Source organism: Geotrypetes seraphini, chromosome 1, assembly GCF_902459505.1.
Source record: "Geotrypetes seraphini chromosome 1, aGeoSer1.1, whole genome shotgun sequence".
Classification (NCBI taxonomy): Eukaryota; Metazoa; Chordata; class Amphibia; order Gymnophiona; family Dermophiidae; genus Geotrypetes; species Geotrypetes seraphini.
The window spans coordinates 399345940-399363012 of NC_047084.1; the positions used below are offsets into that span (position 1 = coordinate 399345940).

Here is a 17073-nt window from a genome sequence, read left to right on the forward strand (position 1 = left end):
CAACAAAAGGTAGAAAAAAATCATTTTATTTCTATTTTGTCATTAGAATATATCAGATTTGAAATATATATCCTGCTAGAGTCATAACTGGGGACTGAAAAGCCCAGGCAGTGCTTCTTTAGCTTCTAGCTGGCTTAGGGCTCTCTCTGACCAGGGGGCAGTTGCCCTAGTTGTACTCCCCTAACACTATTCCTATCATGTGTGACTGCGGTATTCTGTTAGCATGAATAATTTGGCTTGTTCAGTTTTCTTGATAGTAGAGGGGATATATGTGAAGGGGAGGGGAGACAGGGCTTTTGTTGGTCCTTTCTCTGTATATTTATATTTATAAAATGACAATTGTACAGAATATTGTTTCTTTTTATACTTTAATAAAATATGTTCAATATAAAATCATAACTGAGACTTGTGCGGATGGAATCAGATGGTTTGCGGGGACTGAGCTTGCGGAGATGGGGTGGAAATGTGTTTTTTTAATTTCATTCTTAGTAGTTTGCCGGTCCACAAAAGAATTATTTTATTTCTGCCAGTCCACGGGTATAAAAAGGTTGAAAAACACTGCTCTAGAGCAGTCGGCAGCTGCGCTGAGGTGCAGGAACGTCCCATGATGACTCATCTGCCATCTTTGCTCCGGAAGAAGTAAGTTATGTCGGAGGGGGTGGACCCAGCAGATGCAGTCGTTGCGGGTCCTTGCAGCAACTCCATGCGTCTGCCGGGTCAACCCCTCTGACGTAACTTACTTCTTCTGGAGCAAAGCCTAGAGTCATCGCAGGACCTTCCAGCTGCTGAATCTGCTCCAGAGCTAGTATGTCGGAGTGGGGTGGACTGGCAGCCAGCAGCTACAATCATCGCGAGAAAGGAGTAGGACTGCTGGAATGAAAGAGTGGTGCAGGGAGAGAAAGGGGGCAGGGTGGTATGGAAGGGTGGTGCTGATGGAATTGATGTACTGGGAATGGGGACATAAGGGGGAAGGATACTGGATGGAATTGGATCGGAGGGAAAGAAAGGGGGCAGATGATGATTGAAGAGGGGTGGATGGAGAGAGAAAGTGCAGACATTGGATGGTAGTGTGGCGGGTAGAGGGGGACCTATGCTGGATGGAAGTGCAGATGGGAGAGATAAGAGAGCAAATGCAGGAAGGAAATGGGAGGAGAGAAAGAGGGGAGCAGACGATGGAAGTAAAGGTACTAGATGGAAGTGGTAGAGAAAGAGGGCACATGATGGAAGGAGGGGATAAATAAAAGGAGGGCACATGATGGGGGAAAAGGATTGAGTTAGGGAAATACTGGAGGGGGTGAGGGAAAGAGGTGGCGAGCTGTAGGTAGACAGTAAAAAAGGAAATTGATGAGATGGTAGTAAGAACGTAATCTAGATGGATTGCAGAAAATAAATTGAAAAGGAAAATGAGGGAAGGAAGGGATTGCAGAAGAGAGGTGTGGGAGAGGGAAGGAGAGGAGAGAGATGCCAGACCAATAGGGGTGAAAGGAGAGATGTAAGGGGGAGGCATACAGTTTTTGGAAGGGGCATAGAAGGAGAGAAGATGCCATATAGGGGCAGAGAGATGGAAGGAAGAGAGTAACAAGAAGATGAGGAAAGCAGAAACCAGAGAAGACAAAGGTAGAACAAAAATTTTCTATTTATTTATTGCTTTAGGAGACATGTGTCACTGTTTCTGTGGTGTTGCATTGTATACAGAGTCCAGCTTCTTACTGGTTCAATTTAACCTTTGTCTATGTATTTTTATTTAACCCCCATTTTACAAAACTGTGGAGCGTTTTTTAGCGCCAGCTGTGGTGGTAGCAGCTCTGATGCTCAGAATTCTATGAGCGTCAGAGCTGTTACCACCGTAGCTAAAATCCACACTACAGTTTTGTAAAAGGGGGAGGGGTTAGTTTGTGATGACATATTCCATACTAGGTGAAGGTGTTTTCTGTGTTCTGTGTGATGTTTTCTGTGTTCTGTGTGTTCGAAAGACATGGTTTTCTGTTAGGATTGATGGTGTAGGATTGATCTGTACTAGTCTGGCTTGTTTAGTTTTACAATGAGTGTATTGCTGTTGTACTGCTCACTGCAGTATGTAAGATGCTGCCTTTTCCTAGGTACTCATGTGTGACGTGTGGTTTGTTACTAAAAATCATGTTTTTCGTACAGATGGGGGGGTGCCAAAAAATGATGGGCCCCGGGTGTCACATGTGCTAGGTATGCCACTGGTCCAAACTATTAAAATGATGATTTTGCCTGTGATTTGTTATCAAATGGGTATGTTACCGGTTTTTTTTTCAGGGGTCCTTTTATAAAAAGTTAAATTGTATTCTAACAAAATTTATTTGGCTGGGTAAAAAGGCTAGAATTGCTTTAGTATCTCTACAAAAACCGATTACAGAGGGAAGGGTAAATTTTCCAAACTTCTATAGATATCATCAATCCTATATTATGCGCCAGGGTATGTATTGGATCCTCCCAGAGCCTGTTGATAATATCCCGGATTGGTTATGGTTGGAATGTTTCCTCTGTGATTATGCCATGTACTTAGTATCAAAATGCCTAGATTATATAAAGAAAATAGTTTACTTGTAGACACATGGAAAACAATAAGATATATGAGCAATTTAACACCTATTCCAATTAATAAATCAACAAATCAAACTATATGGCTGAACTCCAAGATTCAAATTGGCGGATATAGTCATCTGGAAGCACTGAATGATTGCAGGAATACGTGTATTAGAAGATGTATGTGATTTCTAATGGTAATCTGCTTGAGTTTTCACAGTTACAACATAAATAATTCACAAAGTTATAGATGGTTGCAACTGAAGCAGGCTATTCAGGCGGGGTTCCCTGAATGGAAAAATCTCACTAATCAATATAGTTTAGAGTTCTTATGCTTTCAGGTGGACTTCCTGGGACACCAGGCCGCACAGTGGTACAAATTAATATCTGGATTTATAAATAAAAAAACAAAAACTGGTCTTCGGGACATTTGGAGCATTGAGATCAAGCATCAAATTACGGCATCTCACAGTGGCCACGAATTTGGTCTTGGAGGATGAGATGTGCAGTGTCTGCATCTATGAGACAAACTTGGTTTTTTTTGTTACATAGAGCATTTTGGACCCCTGTTCGTTTACATAAATTGTTGGCACTGCAGTCTCGAAGCTGGGACTCTAGAAGTCTAGATCATCTATTATTCTATTGTCCATTTATTTTGGATTTCTGGAAATCAATATGGGGCCAAATAAATAGTTTATTCGAGAATCCGGTGGCCCTATCATATGATACTATTTTATTTGGCATGTCAATGAGGGCAAAGAGTCAAATATCCTCAAAAAATAATAAGCTTTTGCTGATTATGACTGGAGTTGCGATTCAACAAATTACTTTTAATTGGAAGAATTGGAGTAGATTAAACTTTAATTTCTGGTGGAATTCTTTGTGCCATATATATAAGATGGAAAGAATATTAGCCATATAGAAAAGACATTTTAATAAATTCAAGAATGTTTGGGGACCATTAACAGATTATTGTAATGAGTAAATAACATTTTTCCCTTAATTATACAATTGTAACTGAGAGGGTGGGGGTGAGGAGGGGTTCTAATCTTATATTAATTGTTTGGATTAGTAGAAAAGAATATATTATATGACATACGTGATTACATAAGATATGGTAAGGGTGGGAGGGGGGATACATTTCATTAATTTAAGATGATTGTAATAGAAATTCAAGTGATGTTTGTAAGGAACTGGACAACGTTTTGAGGCAAGAACAAGCTCTTCAGGAGAGATGGACTACACCTGAGCGCGGCGGGAACAAGACTTCTAGCAAACAACATCAGAAGAGGAATAGAACAGGCTTTAAACTAAGAAGAAGGGGAAAACCGACAGTCGACCAAGTGTCGATGATATGGAGAAAGGTATCCCAAGAAGATACTGAGAGGGAAAAATGCTGGGAAGATTCAACGGGCAAATAAAAGACCTTACAGACCAAGAGGATGATGAGAAGAACGTGGCACAGGGGGAAGACACAATGGGAAAAAAACATGAGCTGACAGCTCGAGATGAGGATGATAAGAAGAACGTAACACAGGAAAAGAAAAAGAAAACAAAAAAACACCAGGATTTAAACTGCATGTATACTAATGCAAGGAGCCTAAGGAACAAAATGTGAGAATTAGAAATCATGGCCAAAAATGAGAACCTAGACATCATTGGAGTCTCTGAAACATGGTGGAATGAAGAAAACAAATGGGACATAGTACTACCAGGGTACAAACTTTATCGCGAAGACGGGTCAGAAAGGAGGAGGAATAGCCCTATACATAAAGGATAACATGTACTCGACCAGAGTGGACACAGCGGTGCCGATCAACAAATTGGAATCACTATGGGTTATAATACCAGGAAGAAATGGGCCCGAGATAAAGATGGGCCTGTACTATTGTCCACCTGGGCAATCCGGTCTCTCTAGCACATTTCAAACTTCCAAGACTCCAGTCTATCCCGGGATAGTTGAAGTCTCCCATAACAATCGTGTTACCACTTTTGCATTCTCGCCTCATATCGGCTTTCATTTCACGATTGTTATGGGAGACTTCAACTATCCCGGGATAGACTGGAGTCTTGGAAGTTTGAAATGTGCTAGAGAGACCGGATTCCTGGAGTCTATACAGGACTGCTTCATGGAGCAGCTTGTCAGAGAACCGACGAGAGGAAATGCCACTCTGGACCTTATCCTCAATGGGCTAAGAGGACCTGCAAAGGAAGTGGAAGTAGTGGGACCGTTGGGAAACAGCGATCACAACATGATCAAGTTCAAAGTTGAAGTAGGAATATCGAAAGGGAAGAGAACCGCAGCGACAACTTTAAACTTCAAGAAAGGAAACTAAGAAGCGATGAGAGTAATGGTAAGAAAGAAACTTAGGAACAACTCAAAGAAATCTCAGACTATAAAGCAAGCCTGGTCACTATTCAAGGACACGGTGAGCAAAGCGCAACATCTGTACATCCCCAGATTTAGAAAAGGATGCAAAAAGAACCGAGCTAGAGACCCGGCGTGGTTAACCAAAGAAGTGAAGAAAGCGATAGGAGACAAGAAACATTCATTCCGGAAATGGAAAAAGGACAAAACCGGGGAGAACTGGAAAGAGCACAGGAATTATCAAAAAGAATGTCACCGCGTGGTTAGAATAGCAAAAAGAGAATATGAAGAGAGGCTAGCCAAGGAAGCAGGAAATTTCAAACCGTTCTTCAGATATGTTAAAGGGAAACAGCTAGGGAGAAGGTGGGACCGCTGGATGACAGAGATAGAAAAGGAGTGGTGAAGGAGAAAAAAGAGGTGGCGGATAGACTAAACATGTTCTTTTCATCAGTATTTACAAAGGAGGACACATCCAACGTGCTGGAACCGGAAAAAATCTTCACATGGGACCAGGTAGAAAAATTAACATCAATGGAGGTAAGCCTCGAAGACGTACATAGGCAGATAGATAGATTAAAAAGTGATAAATCTCTGGGCCCGGATGGAATCCCCCCTCATGGTTTTGAAGGAACTAAAGGAGGAAATAGCGGAACTTCTACAGCAGGTTTGTAACCTATCCCTGAGTACAGGCGTGATCCCGAAGGATTGGAAGATAGCAAATGTTACGCCCATCTTCAAAAAGGGATCAAGAGATGACCCAGGGAACTACAGACCGGTAAGTTTGACTTCAGTTCTGGGGAAGATGGCGGAAGCGCTGATAAAAGACAGCATCGATGAGCATCTAGAAAGAAATAAACTGATGAAAGGAATTAACAAACAAATGGACAAAGGGGACCCCATAGACATCATATTTATTTCAAAATCTTTAATCCCTTACACAACCCAACGCCCATTACGATCATCGGAACAAAATCTGTTAACAGTACCGTCACTGAAAATCATAGGTACACGAAGAGCTGACATGTTTACAGTAATGGGGCCACAATGGTGGAATGCAATTCCCCAGTATATCAGAATGGAACAGGATATCACAACTTTTAAAAAATTGTTAAAAACTTATTTATTTAAAGACGCTTTTACTTCTGACTGACCTAAAAACGCTTTTTAATATAGGCTTGAAACTTATTGTTTTATCTTTTTTAAATTACTTACTTAAAGAGTCTTTTGAATTTCAAAGCGTTCACTTCCTTTAAAGACAGCTTAGCTTGTGTTCTGATATAGTTAAACCTATCCTCTTTTTTCCCTTTTTTTCCGAACCCACAGTGTAACTTTATGCTACTCCTTACCCCTCATGTAGGTTTTATATAAAGTGTAACGTGTAATTTGTCAATATTTGTTATATTTTAGCCTCTTGAATACTTTTATTTTGTTAATGTACATCGCCTAGAAATTTTGTAATAGGTGATTCATCAAATATTCAATAAAACTTGAAACTTGATATACTTGGATTTCCAAAAAGCCTTTGACAAGGTACCCCATGAACGCCTATTACAGAAACTGAAGAGCCATGGGGGTGGAAGGAGACGTACATAGATGGATCAAAAATTGGTTGGCGGGTAGGAAGCAGAGGGTAGGAGTGAAGGGCCACTACTCTGACTGGAGGAGGGTCACGAGTGGTGTTCCACAGGGGTCGGTGCTCAGACTGCTGCTGTTCAATGTATTCATAAACAATCTAGAAACAGGGACGAAGTGCGAGGTAATAAAATTCACAGACGACACCAAACTATTTAGTGGAGTTGGGACAAAAGAGGACTGAAAATTTACAAAGGGACCTGAACAAAGTAGAAGAATGGGCGGCGAGATGGCAGATGAAATTCAATGTAGAGAAATGTAAAGTCTTACATGTGGGAAACAGAAACCCGAAGTACAGCTATACGATGGGAAGGCTGGAAATGGGTGAGAGTACCCTAGAAAAGGACTTGGGGGGTAATGGTGGACAAGACAATGAAGCCATCGGTACAGTGCACAGCGGCCTCAAAGAAAGCGAATAGAATGCTAGATATTATCAAGAAAGGTATTACAGCCAAAATGAAAGAGATTATCCTGCCATTGTATCGGGTGATGCTGCGCCCGCATCTGGAGTACTGCGTCCAATATTGGTCGCCATACCTTAAGAAGGATATGGCGATACTCGAGAGGGTCCAGAAAAGAGCGACACAATTGATAAAAGGTATGGAAAACCTTTTGTATGCTGAAAGACTAGAGAAACTGGGGCTCTTTTCACTGGAAAAGCGGAGGCTTAGAGGGGACATGATTGAGACGTACAAGATCATGAAGGGCATAGAGAAAGTAGAGAGGGACAGATTCTTCAAACTTTCAAAAACTACAGGAACGAGAGGGCACTCGGAAAAATTAAAAGGGGACAGATTCTCTAACCAATGCTAGGAAGTTCTTCACCCAAAGGGTGGTGGACACCTGGAATGAGCTTCCAGAGGGTATGATACGACAGAGCACGATATCGGGGTTCAAGAAGGGATTAGATAATTTCCTGAAGGAAAAAGGGATAGAAGAATACTATATAGGTCCTGGACCTGATGGGCTGCCGCGTGGCAGATTGCTGGGCATGATGGACCAGCAGAGGCAATGCTTATGTTCTTATCTCCGATTAACTTGTTGTGAGTTGTAAATATGAATAAAGAATTAAAAAAAAAAAGATTCAGGGGAGGATTCTCAAAAGTTACCGTGCCCTTAACATGGTGGCTAAATTGGTTCCAGCTGGTATAGCCTGCCAGTAATTTTAATGTCTGAATATCAGAACAGCCTTTTCTAAGCTTTCTAGCAGTCTCTGACTCTGCCATGCAAATGTAGTGATAAGGGAGGGGGAGGAGAGAGCGAGAGTCCTGTATATATACAGGTGAAGATTTTAAGTCCTCTATGAAACTAGAGGTGAAGAGCCCCCCCTGAAACCCCCTAACATAATACGCCAACATTACTAAAGGAAAAACTGCAGACTTTTACAGTGCACTTTAAGAGAATACCTATTGATTTTTATGAGTACTCTAAAAATATAAACAAGAGGGGTGGCTCCCCGGGTGGCCCCCTTATATAATGTTTGTCCATTTTTCAGAGCTATAGTCCTTCATGTTACAGTGAGTCATTATCATTTTTGTTATGTCATATGTCAAATTCAGTTTTTTTGGAAATATGAGTGGATTTCCATTTATGAGTTCTCACTATAATTACCAATATAAAGAAAGAAAAATTATTTTTCCCTACTCACCACAACGATCTCAAATCTTTTCCTTTGTCTGTGATCAAAGTTTAAGAAATTAGTTTCCTCTTTTTTCCCCGTTACACAAACACACATAGCTACTTCCTGGTTGATGTGTCTTTGTGTTTAGGGACACTGGAAGATGTAGTGATATATTTCTTTAACTTGAAATTGTCAGCAGCTATTTTCTTTTTGTTTTTTCATTATTCATGTCTCTATAATAACTATCCCAAATAGTAATATTAATTGATATTGTACCATGTATTGAAGTGAAAGTACCCTTTTGCTTTCCATTTCCTATGTCGCAGATGAAAAGAGGAAAACCTCTCCCAAGCTAAGTTTTTGAGTGTTTCAACAGAGAGACATACACTATACTGTTAACCCATTATATGCAGCTCACTCCTTGTTAGAAAAATCATTTGTCTAGCTTTTAGCAATATGTATTGTTCTGTTTGTTTTTCTTAATGAAATATATTATGAGCCAAACAACCATTTATACCCATGACTTTGCTAGACTTCCCTGTACATTTTATTTTACTTTTTTGTTTTTTATCATCTTCACTTCCATATGTTTCCATATATCCTATGGGGTTCATAATTTTAAAAAAAAAGTCTAAAAAGTGTCCTAAATGGCTACTTGGATAATCAAAAAGCCTGATCGTCCAAGTACCCATAACCAAAGCTGGTTTTTAGATGTATCTAAAACCAGCTTAGGCCTTTCCCCTGCCTCTAAACGCACAGAGAGAAAAAAGGCGTATTTAGAGGAGGGGAAAGGGCAGGAGGTGGGCCGACCTACACCTAGGCGTGCAGAAGGTATAACCAAAACTATAGGCAGGTTGCCTAGTCGGCACTTATACCTTTTTGACTTAGACGAAGTCAAACCAGGTCTAAGTGCCGAAAAAGGGACCGCTAAGCTGATGGCCGCTGGCGCGATCAGTTTAGCGGGCCGGGTACCTATCCACCCACCGCAACCATCGCGGCAGGAGAGATGCCTCATCTCTCCTACCGCGATGCGATCACCCCCTACCCGAACTGCCGTGACCCGCAGGGGTGCCGTGGGGCAAGAGGGCTTGGGCTCCCTCTTGCCCCGATGTCGTCGGGGGGTGCCGCGGGTGCCCGGGGCAGGGGGGCTTGGATTCCCTCCTGCCCCGATGTTGTGTATGTATGGGGGGGGGGGGGTTGGTGTGGATTCTGTAACCAGTGTTGTTTTTGACAGTTACAAAATCCAGCTTTTAGGCGAAGGACTGGCTGCTCCTTCGCCTAAAAGCCCTTATGTTGGACGTTTTGGGCTTATGCGTTTTTTTGGTTCATTATGGGGTATAAGTGTAGACGTCGTGGAGGTGTACTTGTAGACGTAATGGTTGGCTGGGCGTTTAAACAGCTGAATGTAGAGGCAGGCCATTATCAAAACAAGGACATTTGTTTTGGTTATGGACACTTTCCCTGCTTCTGCTTTCAACATTTAAGGCCTTAGGCCAAAAAGGGACTTAGACGGTTTTTTTGATTATGCCCTTCCACTTGTTAATATGCTTAAATTTATAATATTGCCATTCTTTTTATTTGGATCAGATTCCTTGCTAAGTTTTGACATATTTTACATCATATACCACTGTAACTATAATTCCTTTAGGTTGTCAGATATACTTCAGCTAATATATTAGGACTTAAATTATTTGAATTGAAGCATATAAATTTTAATTTCTGCTTTCTTTTGCATATTTAATGCTGTACCTATTCTGTTAGTAATATTACTCAGGCACTGCTCAAAACAAACTAAACGATATATATATCACATATTTATTCCTTGTTGATTGTGATTCGCTTCAATAAGACAATTGCCATATCAGATGACGCTGTTTGTTACATGTGAATCTTTTGGATGAAAGGTTTTTGTTATTATAGTTGCAATTCTGCTATTAGTGACTTATTTGCACAACTATGGACTGATGCTAGTTACTAAAGATATTTGAGATATCATCGCTGAGGATTTTCCATCCGTATGAAATCCAGATGATGGATGAGCCCCATTGGAAGGAACTTGCTGCCTGAGAAGGAATATGATGAGTGCCTAGAAACCCTAAAAAGACTTACCAGCAAAGATTTATTAACTGTTGCTACTAACGACAGGACGCCCTTTCTGACCTTGAATTTCTACAGCTTCCTTTTTGCCTCCCCCAAATCATGGACCTGTTGATTTGCAATTTGTTTGTAATTATTTCTAACAACAGGCCTATTGCAAGATTCATGTGCTTTGCTTGATTGTGACTTTTATGCATTTTCGTCCTGTTTTGATTCCTGTAATTGCACCCTAATTATTTTCCATTTCAATTGGATTCTTTACATCTCCTTTTTTGCTGCTAAAGCTGAGGTGAAGTGCAGTGAAGATGCAATAATGATGCCATGGCAGCTGTAATACTACCTTACAAATTTAACCCAATCACCTCTTCTGATCCTAAGAAGTGCACTACGGACCATGATAATGAGATTTGATGTGGTTACCTGAACTTCCACCTTGGCCTATGAGCATAACCTGATAATGTTTGGACCTAACCGAGTCTGCACTGATCCCAGCTATTTTGGAAAGGCATGGAAATAATCTAATTTGTTAATTTATCCTTTTATCCCTTTTTGATATAGTACACTCATGACAGGTTGAAGCCATATAAGCAAGGTATATTCGAATGCTTAATCAAATACATTGCCTACCTATAGTATATGCTTTTGATTTTGTGGGATTACTTAATTGTAATAATTATTTGATTTCTTATGATTATAGAGCCATACTGTAATGATTATCTATATAGTTTAACTTGGGTTGGGTTAGTCACTTGTCCTTTTAATACTTTATCAAGCTCAATTTTCGAGTATTTGGGCCCTATGCTTGTATTCCATGATCAACATCAGCATGACTTTCACCAACACCCTGACCTTGGAGTTTTGAGCCTTTCTTAGGCTTCGAAGAGGGGAATGATAAGGGAAGGGGAGGAGACTTTTCTTTTTAAAGATGCCTTTGATAACTAATTAGCCAGTTTTCTGGCTAATTCTATTTCTGTTGTATAATATTATGGAAATTTTCTGTTTCACCTGCCTTATGTATTTTCCTTGATTGTTCTGCTTTCTTTTAAATATTTTGTAGTTCACTTCCCTTTCCTTCCTTGTGTTTATGGGTTTGTTAAGTCTGTTAATAGTCCTCTTGGACTTAATTATTGTTAGGTATTGTATTGTTCCCTAAATATTGTAATTTTATTATGTTCATCGCTTAGGAATATGATTAAGCGATCAATCAAAAATCTTATTAAACTTGAAACTTGAGAGAGTTAGAGTCCTGTATATATATAGGTGAAGATTTTAAATCCTCTATGAAACTAGAGGTAAAGAGCCCCCCTGAAACCCCCTAACATAATAGGCCAACATTATTAAAGGCCTAAGATGGCTGAAAATGCCCTGACTAAAGCTGTCAGCCTTTGCACAATCTATGCTTGCTGAAATCAGCAAGTCAAGGGAAACTTATGCTAAAATAAAACTTATTCTTTCACATCGCAACTGGTACCACATCTGCTGTAGTGCCATAAGAACAGGGAAGTGAACATAAAGATGAGGACATGTCCTGACCAAGAATATAAAAATACATTATTTGTAAGAAATATCCTGTAATGGGCGGAGCCTTACTAGACCCTTTGCTCAAAATTGTTGAGTTGATATTAAAATGACATTTGATGGGAATAGGTAGTGATTTTAGTAAACAGGACATGCGTACAGTATGACACAGATAATGTTTAACCAATTAATAAACTGATAAATGTAATGATGTTTGTAAGTGACCAATAAAAACTAACAACATGATATGTACCAACATGGCCTAAGATAATCAAGAATTGTATAAGAGACAGCCTTTGTAATTATGTAGGGAGGACAGACATCCAGGTATACTCAAGCGCATGAGGCATACTATCTGTCAGCTCCATATGCTGTAAGGATTTGCTCTTGTAACCTGTTATTGATTGTTAATAAAATATATATTAATTATAACAGCATATTGGGTTTCCGTGAAGTTAGTTATTGAAGGCTGTAAACAGGCAGCTCTTCAGTAGTACAACAAGGACTTTAATATTAAAATGGTAGTAAAAGGAACACTCAGGGCGATTCTCTATCTTCGCCGGGTGATTCCCTAACTTTGTGCTACATTTGCAGTCAACATTTTCTGACGTGGTCTGAGCTATTGCAGACTTACTTTCCGGTTAGTGCCTGAGCGCTGATTAGTCCCCACCCCCTGCAAATTAAAAAAACAACAACCCCCCCTGAATTGAAGGACAGCAGGAGGGATATCCACTCCCTACTGCTGCTGGAGTCCCAATCCCCCCTGACACCCCCAGCTGTAAGGATTTCCCCCTGATACCCATGGAAGGGGGGATGCCCATTGCCTCCTGCCATTGGGCCCTGAAAGCCTCCGTCCCCCCAACATTCCTGGCAAGAGGGAGGCCCACTTCCTCCCACCGCCGGTTCCCCCAACAACCCCTGTACCTTTCTGATGATGGCCAGCCAAAGGGATGCCTATTCCCTCTACAAAATGGCAGGCTTTTCCCTTCCTGGTGCATCCTGGGATTCACCGAGGGGGGTCTAAGATGCTCATTGGCCCAGGCACTTAAGGTCTTTCCTATTAATTATTCATGCAAAAGAAAAAGATCCCAGATGGACTCCTCCAAAAAAAAAATCTCTTCAGGGGTATGTATGGTATTAAAAGTTGGAAGGCTAAAGGATTTGTAATCCCAGCTAAAATGTACAAAAACGCACAGCAACATTCAATGCTCACAGCAGCTGTTGGCAGAGAAAACAGTCTGTGTTCATGCTGCTGTGAGCATCGAATCTTGTGCATTTTTGTACATTTTAGTTGGGATTACAAATCCTTTAGCCTGCTCCATTAGAAATCTGAAATTGTCAATGAGTCAAAAAAGATCTAAACCAATTAAAGACCTGCCTGTTTTACTAAATTTTAGCATGGAGAAACCATGAACAGAGTTTAATTTTCAACCCAGGTATGATACTAGAAATACTTCACTGGTTCCTTATCTGCTATCACATACAGTTCAAACTCCTATTACTAACCTACAAGTATGTTCAATATTTTCCCCCTCAATATCTCTCCTCTTGTCTCTTTCCTTATACATCTCCCAGAGAACTCCGTTCCTCAGATCAGCTTTTCTTCCACTGCCAGTTTCAGACTTTGTTGCTTTCAACTAGCTGGAATAAACTACCTGAGTTTATCCGCCATGACCCTTCCCTTGTGTAAGCCAAACTGAAACCCCCATCTTTTTGATATAGCCTTCAACTATACTCCCCCACCTGCCTTAGCCAGCAGATTAACCATTTCCCTTATCTGTATCCATGGCATCTTGTTTGTCTGTCTTGCCTGTTTAGATTGTAAGCTTCTTCTTGCAGGGACTGTCTCCTTCATGACTCTGTACAGCATTGCATACATCTAGTAGCACTATAGAAATAATTAGTAGTAGTAGAAATTATTACTATCATTATGTCAATTAATGCTATCAGTTTGGTACAGACAACAATGGCCTTTTCATAGAATCTTTCTTGCAGGTCAGTTGTACTGAGTTATTGATTGGGAGTTGCCAGTCTCATCAAAAGTACATTCTAATCTTGTCCTAAAATAATATATAAATACTTAAATGCTTATAGGAGCAACCAAAGACATGGGAAAAATGCTTGGTGGAGATGAAGAGAAAGACCCCGATGCCCAGAAGAAGGCAGAAGAACAACAGGAAGCCCTTAGACAGCAAGAGGAGGAAAGAAAAGCAAAGTATGCAAAAATGGAAGCTGAAAGAGAAGTCATAAGGCAGGGTATTCGGGACAAGGTAGGTGTAACAATCTGATCAGCTAATTTTACACATCATCCTATTTAGTTGTATCAACTATCTGTACCATTCATCAAAGTTCAGTCAAGAAATCTTAGTCCATATTAATTTAAAATGCCAAATCTTTTAAACATTCACCATGAACTTCATGTAGATTTAAATTTAGATTTATTCTGTATTTTAACAATAATCCTATCATTTGCAATCTGTTAACTTTATCAAGAAAATAGGCACTAATGAGCAAATATTGCTTGATCTGTGTTAATCTATTGTAGTCTATTGCACAGTTCTTCAACCGCCGGTCCGCGGACCGGTGTCGGTCCGCATAAAAATCTTGCCGGTCCGCAAAGGATTCAGGACTCCGCCGCAGCAAAAGGTGCCGGCGTCAGCTGACGTGCAACTTCCTGTTGCCGTCGTTATGCCGGCACTCCTGCCTGCCACCACCAACTCCTGCCGCGTATGTCTCCGCACCCCCAGAAAAGCAGCGGCAGGTCTGTGTGCTTTTAACTTTGGCACACAGCTGCCCCTAGGCAGTATTTTAGCGTGGTTTCATGAGGCAGCTTTGGGGCCTTTGGTAGGCCGGCCCACATCGCATCATCGAAGCGGGCCAGCCTACCAAAGGCCCCGAGGCTGCCTCATGAAACCGCGCTAAAATACTGCTTAGGGGCAGTTGTGTGCCGAAGTTAAAAGCATACAGATCTGCCGCTAGCCTACATAGAGGAAATATTTGCAGGAGAGGGAAGGAAGGAAGGGAGAAGGGGTACTCCTGGACAAGGGAGGGGAAGGGGCTGCTGCTGACAGGGGAGAAGGGAAAGGGAAGGGACAAGAATTACTGTTGGATAAGGGGAGGAAGAAAGGGAGAAGGGGTACTCCTGGACAAGGGAGGGGAAGGGGATACTGCTGACAGGGGAGAAGGGAAAGGGAAGGGAAGAGAATTACTGTTGGATAACAGGAGGAGGAAAAGGAGAAGGGGTACTCCTGGACAAGGGAGGGGAAGGGGCTACTGCTGACAGGGGAGAAGGGAAAGGGAAGGGATGAGAATTACTGTTGGATAAGGGGAGGAGGAAAGGGAGAAGGGGTACTCCTGGACAAGGGAGGGGAAGGGGATACTGCTGACAGGGGAGAAGGGGAAGGGAAGAGAGTTACTGTTGGATAAGGGGAGGAAGAAAGGGAGAAGGTACTGCTGGACAGGGGAGGAGGAACATTGGAAGGAAACAGCTGGCAGGGAGATTAGAGGAGGGGAAGGAGTCAGGATGGAATGGAGAGATCAGATAAGGGAAAGGGGAGAGACAGAGGAATGACAAGGTAGAGAGAGATTGATGCTGGGAAGGGGGGTCAGATGAAAAATAAGGAAAGAGGGACAAAGATGCTAAATCTGGTGTAGGAGAGAGGGGCATAGAAAGAACGCAGATACCATATGGGAGGAGGAGGGGTAGAGGGCAGACAGTGGATGGAAGAGGCAGAGGGCAGACGCTGGATGGAAGAGAGTGAAAAGACGATGAAAGCAGAAACCAGAGACGATAAAAGGTAGAAAAAAAATTTTTATTTCTATCTTGTAATTAGAATATATCAGATTTAAAATATGTATCCTGCTAGAGCTGATGTTAGACATAACTGGGGAGTGCAAAGCCCATGCAGTGAGTCTTTAGCTTCCAGCTGGCTTAGGGCTCTCTCTGACCAGGACATTCGGGTTCCCGAGACAGAGAGAAGGGATAGAGAGATAAATAGAAAAAGAGATAGATTCTTGTGTGTTGCAGAGAGGAGGCTTTTATAGCTTGGAATCCCAGTATTTTTCTGTTTAGAATTTGTAAACTGTTTGAAACAATGGTTAGTTTAATTGATAAGAAGGGTGTGATACTTGCAGGCATGGTAGATGGGATTAGTCTCTGACTTCTTTGTCCCATTCAAGCAGCCTATCTTCTTGATAAACAATCCAGTCTGGCTGGATGATTAATGTATGTGAATTCTGTGCAGGAGCACAGAATTCTGCATCAACATTCCAGAGTCAGATTGATATAATTTCCCATAGGCCTTTGCTGACATTGGTTAGGGCAACCAAAACTGCTGATTGCTAGCAATGCTAGGGCTGACAGACAGTATAATTTGAGTTGTTGGTCACCCCTTGTGAAAGAGAATCTATAAAGATTCCAGGATAGCAGAACTAGAGGAGTGAAAATGCCATAAAGAATTTTGAAAATAACACAAGCACATTTAAACTGGATTCTCCCCAGGAACCTTGCCATCTCTTATTCTCTCTTCATCTAGCTTAGGGGTCGGCAAACTTTTTGACTCGTGGGCCACAATGGGTTCTTAAATTTGACAGAGGGGCCGGGCGACCGGGGCATCTGGGGGGGGTGCAGGGTAACAAGGGGGAGGGCAAGATTCCATTCTGTTTTACAAAAGTTTGTGGACTGTTCCTCAAGGAGTTTGTCCAAACCTATTTTTTTAAACCCAGCCAGGGTCAGAAGGAAGGGGCGAGTCGGGGGCTCTGGCAAACTTTCTGGTGCTGCAGTGACTGAGCGAAAGGCTGCATAGCCTTATTTTCTGTGTCACCTTTGGCAGCAGAAGAGAGCATTGGCATTGCCCTCATGAAGGAGGGGAGGGAGGGAGAAGTCTTTGAGAGCGCCAAGGCAGACGTCTCTTACCCAGCAGTAGGAGCTTGACCTCGTAGTTTGCCTTCTCGCCATCCTCGTGCAGGCTCCGGTTGATCTTGCTCCTCACCTCGGCCGCCTTGTCCTCGGCGCTCAGCATGCAGCCCATGTTTATGTTTTATTAACATTTAATACACCGCTTAAGCATATTACAGCTCTAAGTGGTTTACAATAAAATACAGATAAATTAGGAAAGGAACTCCATTGGAGATAGGAAAGTTAGAGATAATTACAAAAAATAAATAGTAACAAGATGAATATATGAATTATAATCAAATAGAATAAATAAAAGATAAAAGAAAAATTAAAACAAGCTCAATAAAAATAGTGTTGTCAGAACAGCAAGCTGGCCTCTGTCATTAA

At 41.4% G+C, this 17073-nt stretch overlaps 1 protein-coding gene across 3 annotated transcripts in view; it reads left to right on the plus strand.

Annotated features, from left to right (window-relative positions):
* Positions 1-17073, plus strand: part of CPLX1 (complexin 1) — a 461866-nt gene that overhangs the window by 351408 nt on the left and 93385 nt on the right. For all 3 annotated transcript variants that reach the window (XM_033918021.1, XM_033918011.1, XM_033918031.1), the window contains one exon: positions 13884-14059. In XM_033918021.1, coding sequence (XP_033773912.1) covers positions 13884-14059 — 176 coding nt within the window. The remainder of the gene's footprint in view (positions 1-13883; positions 14060-17073) is intronic.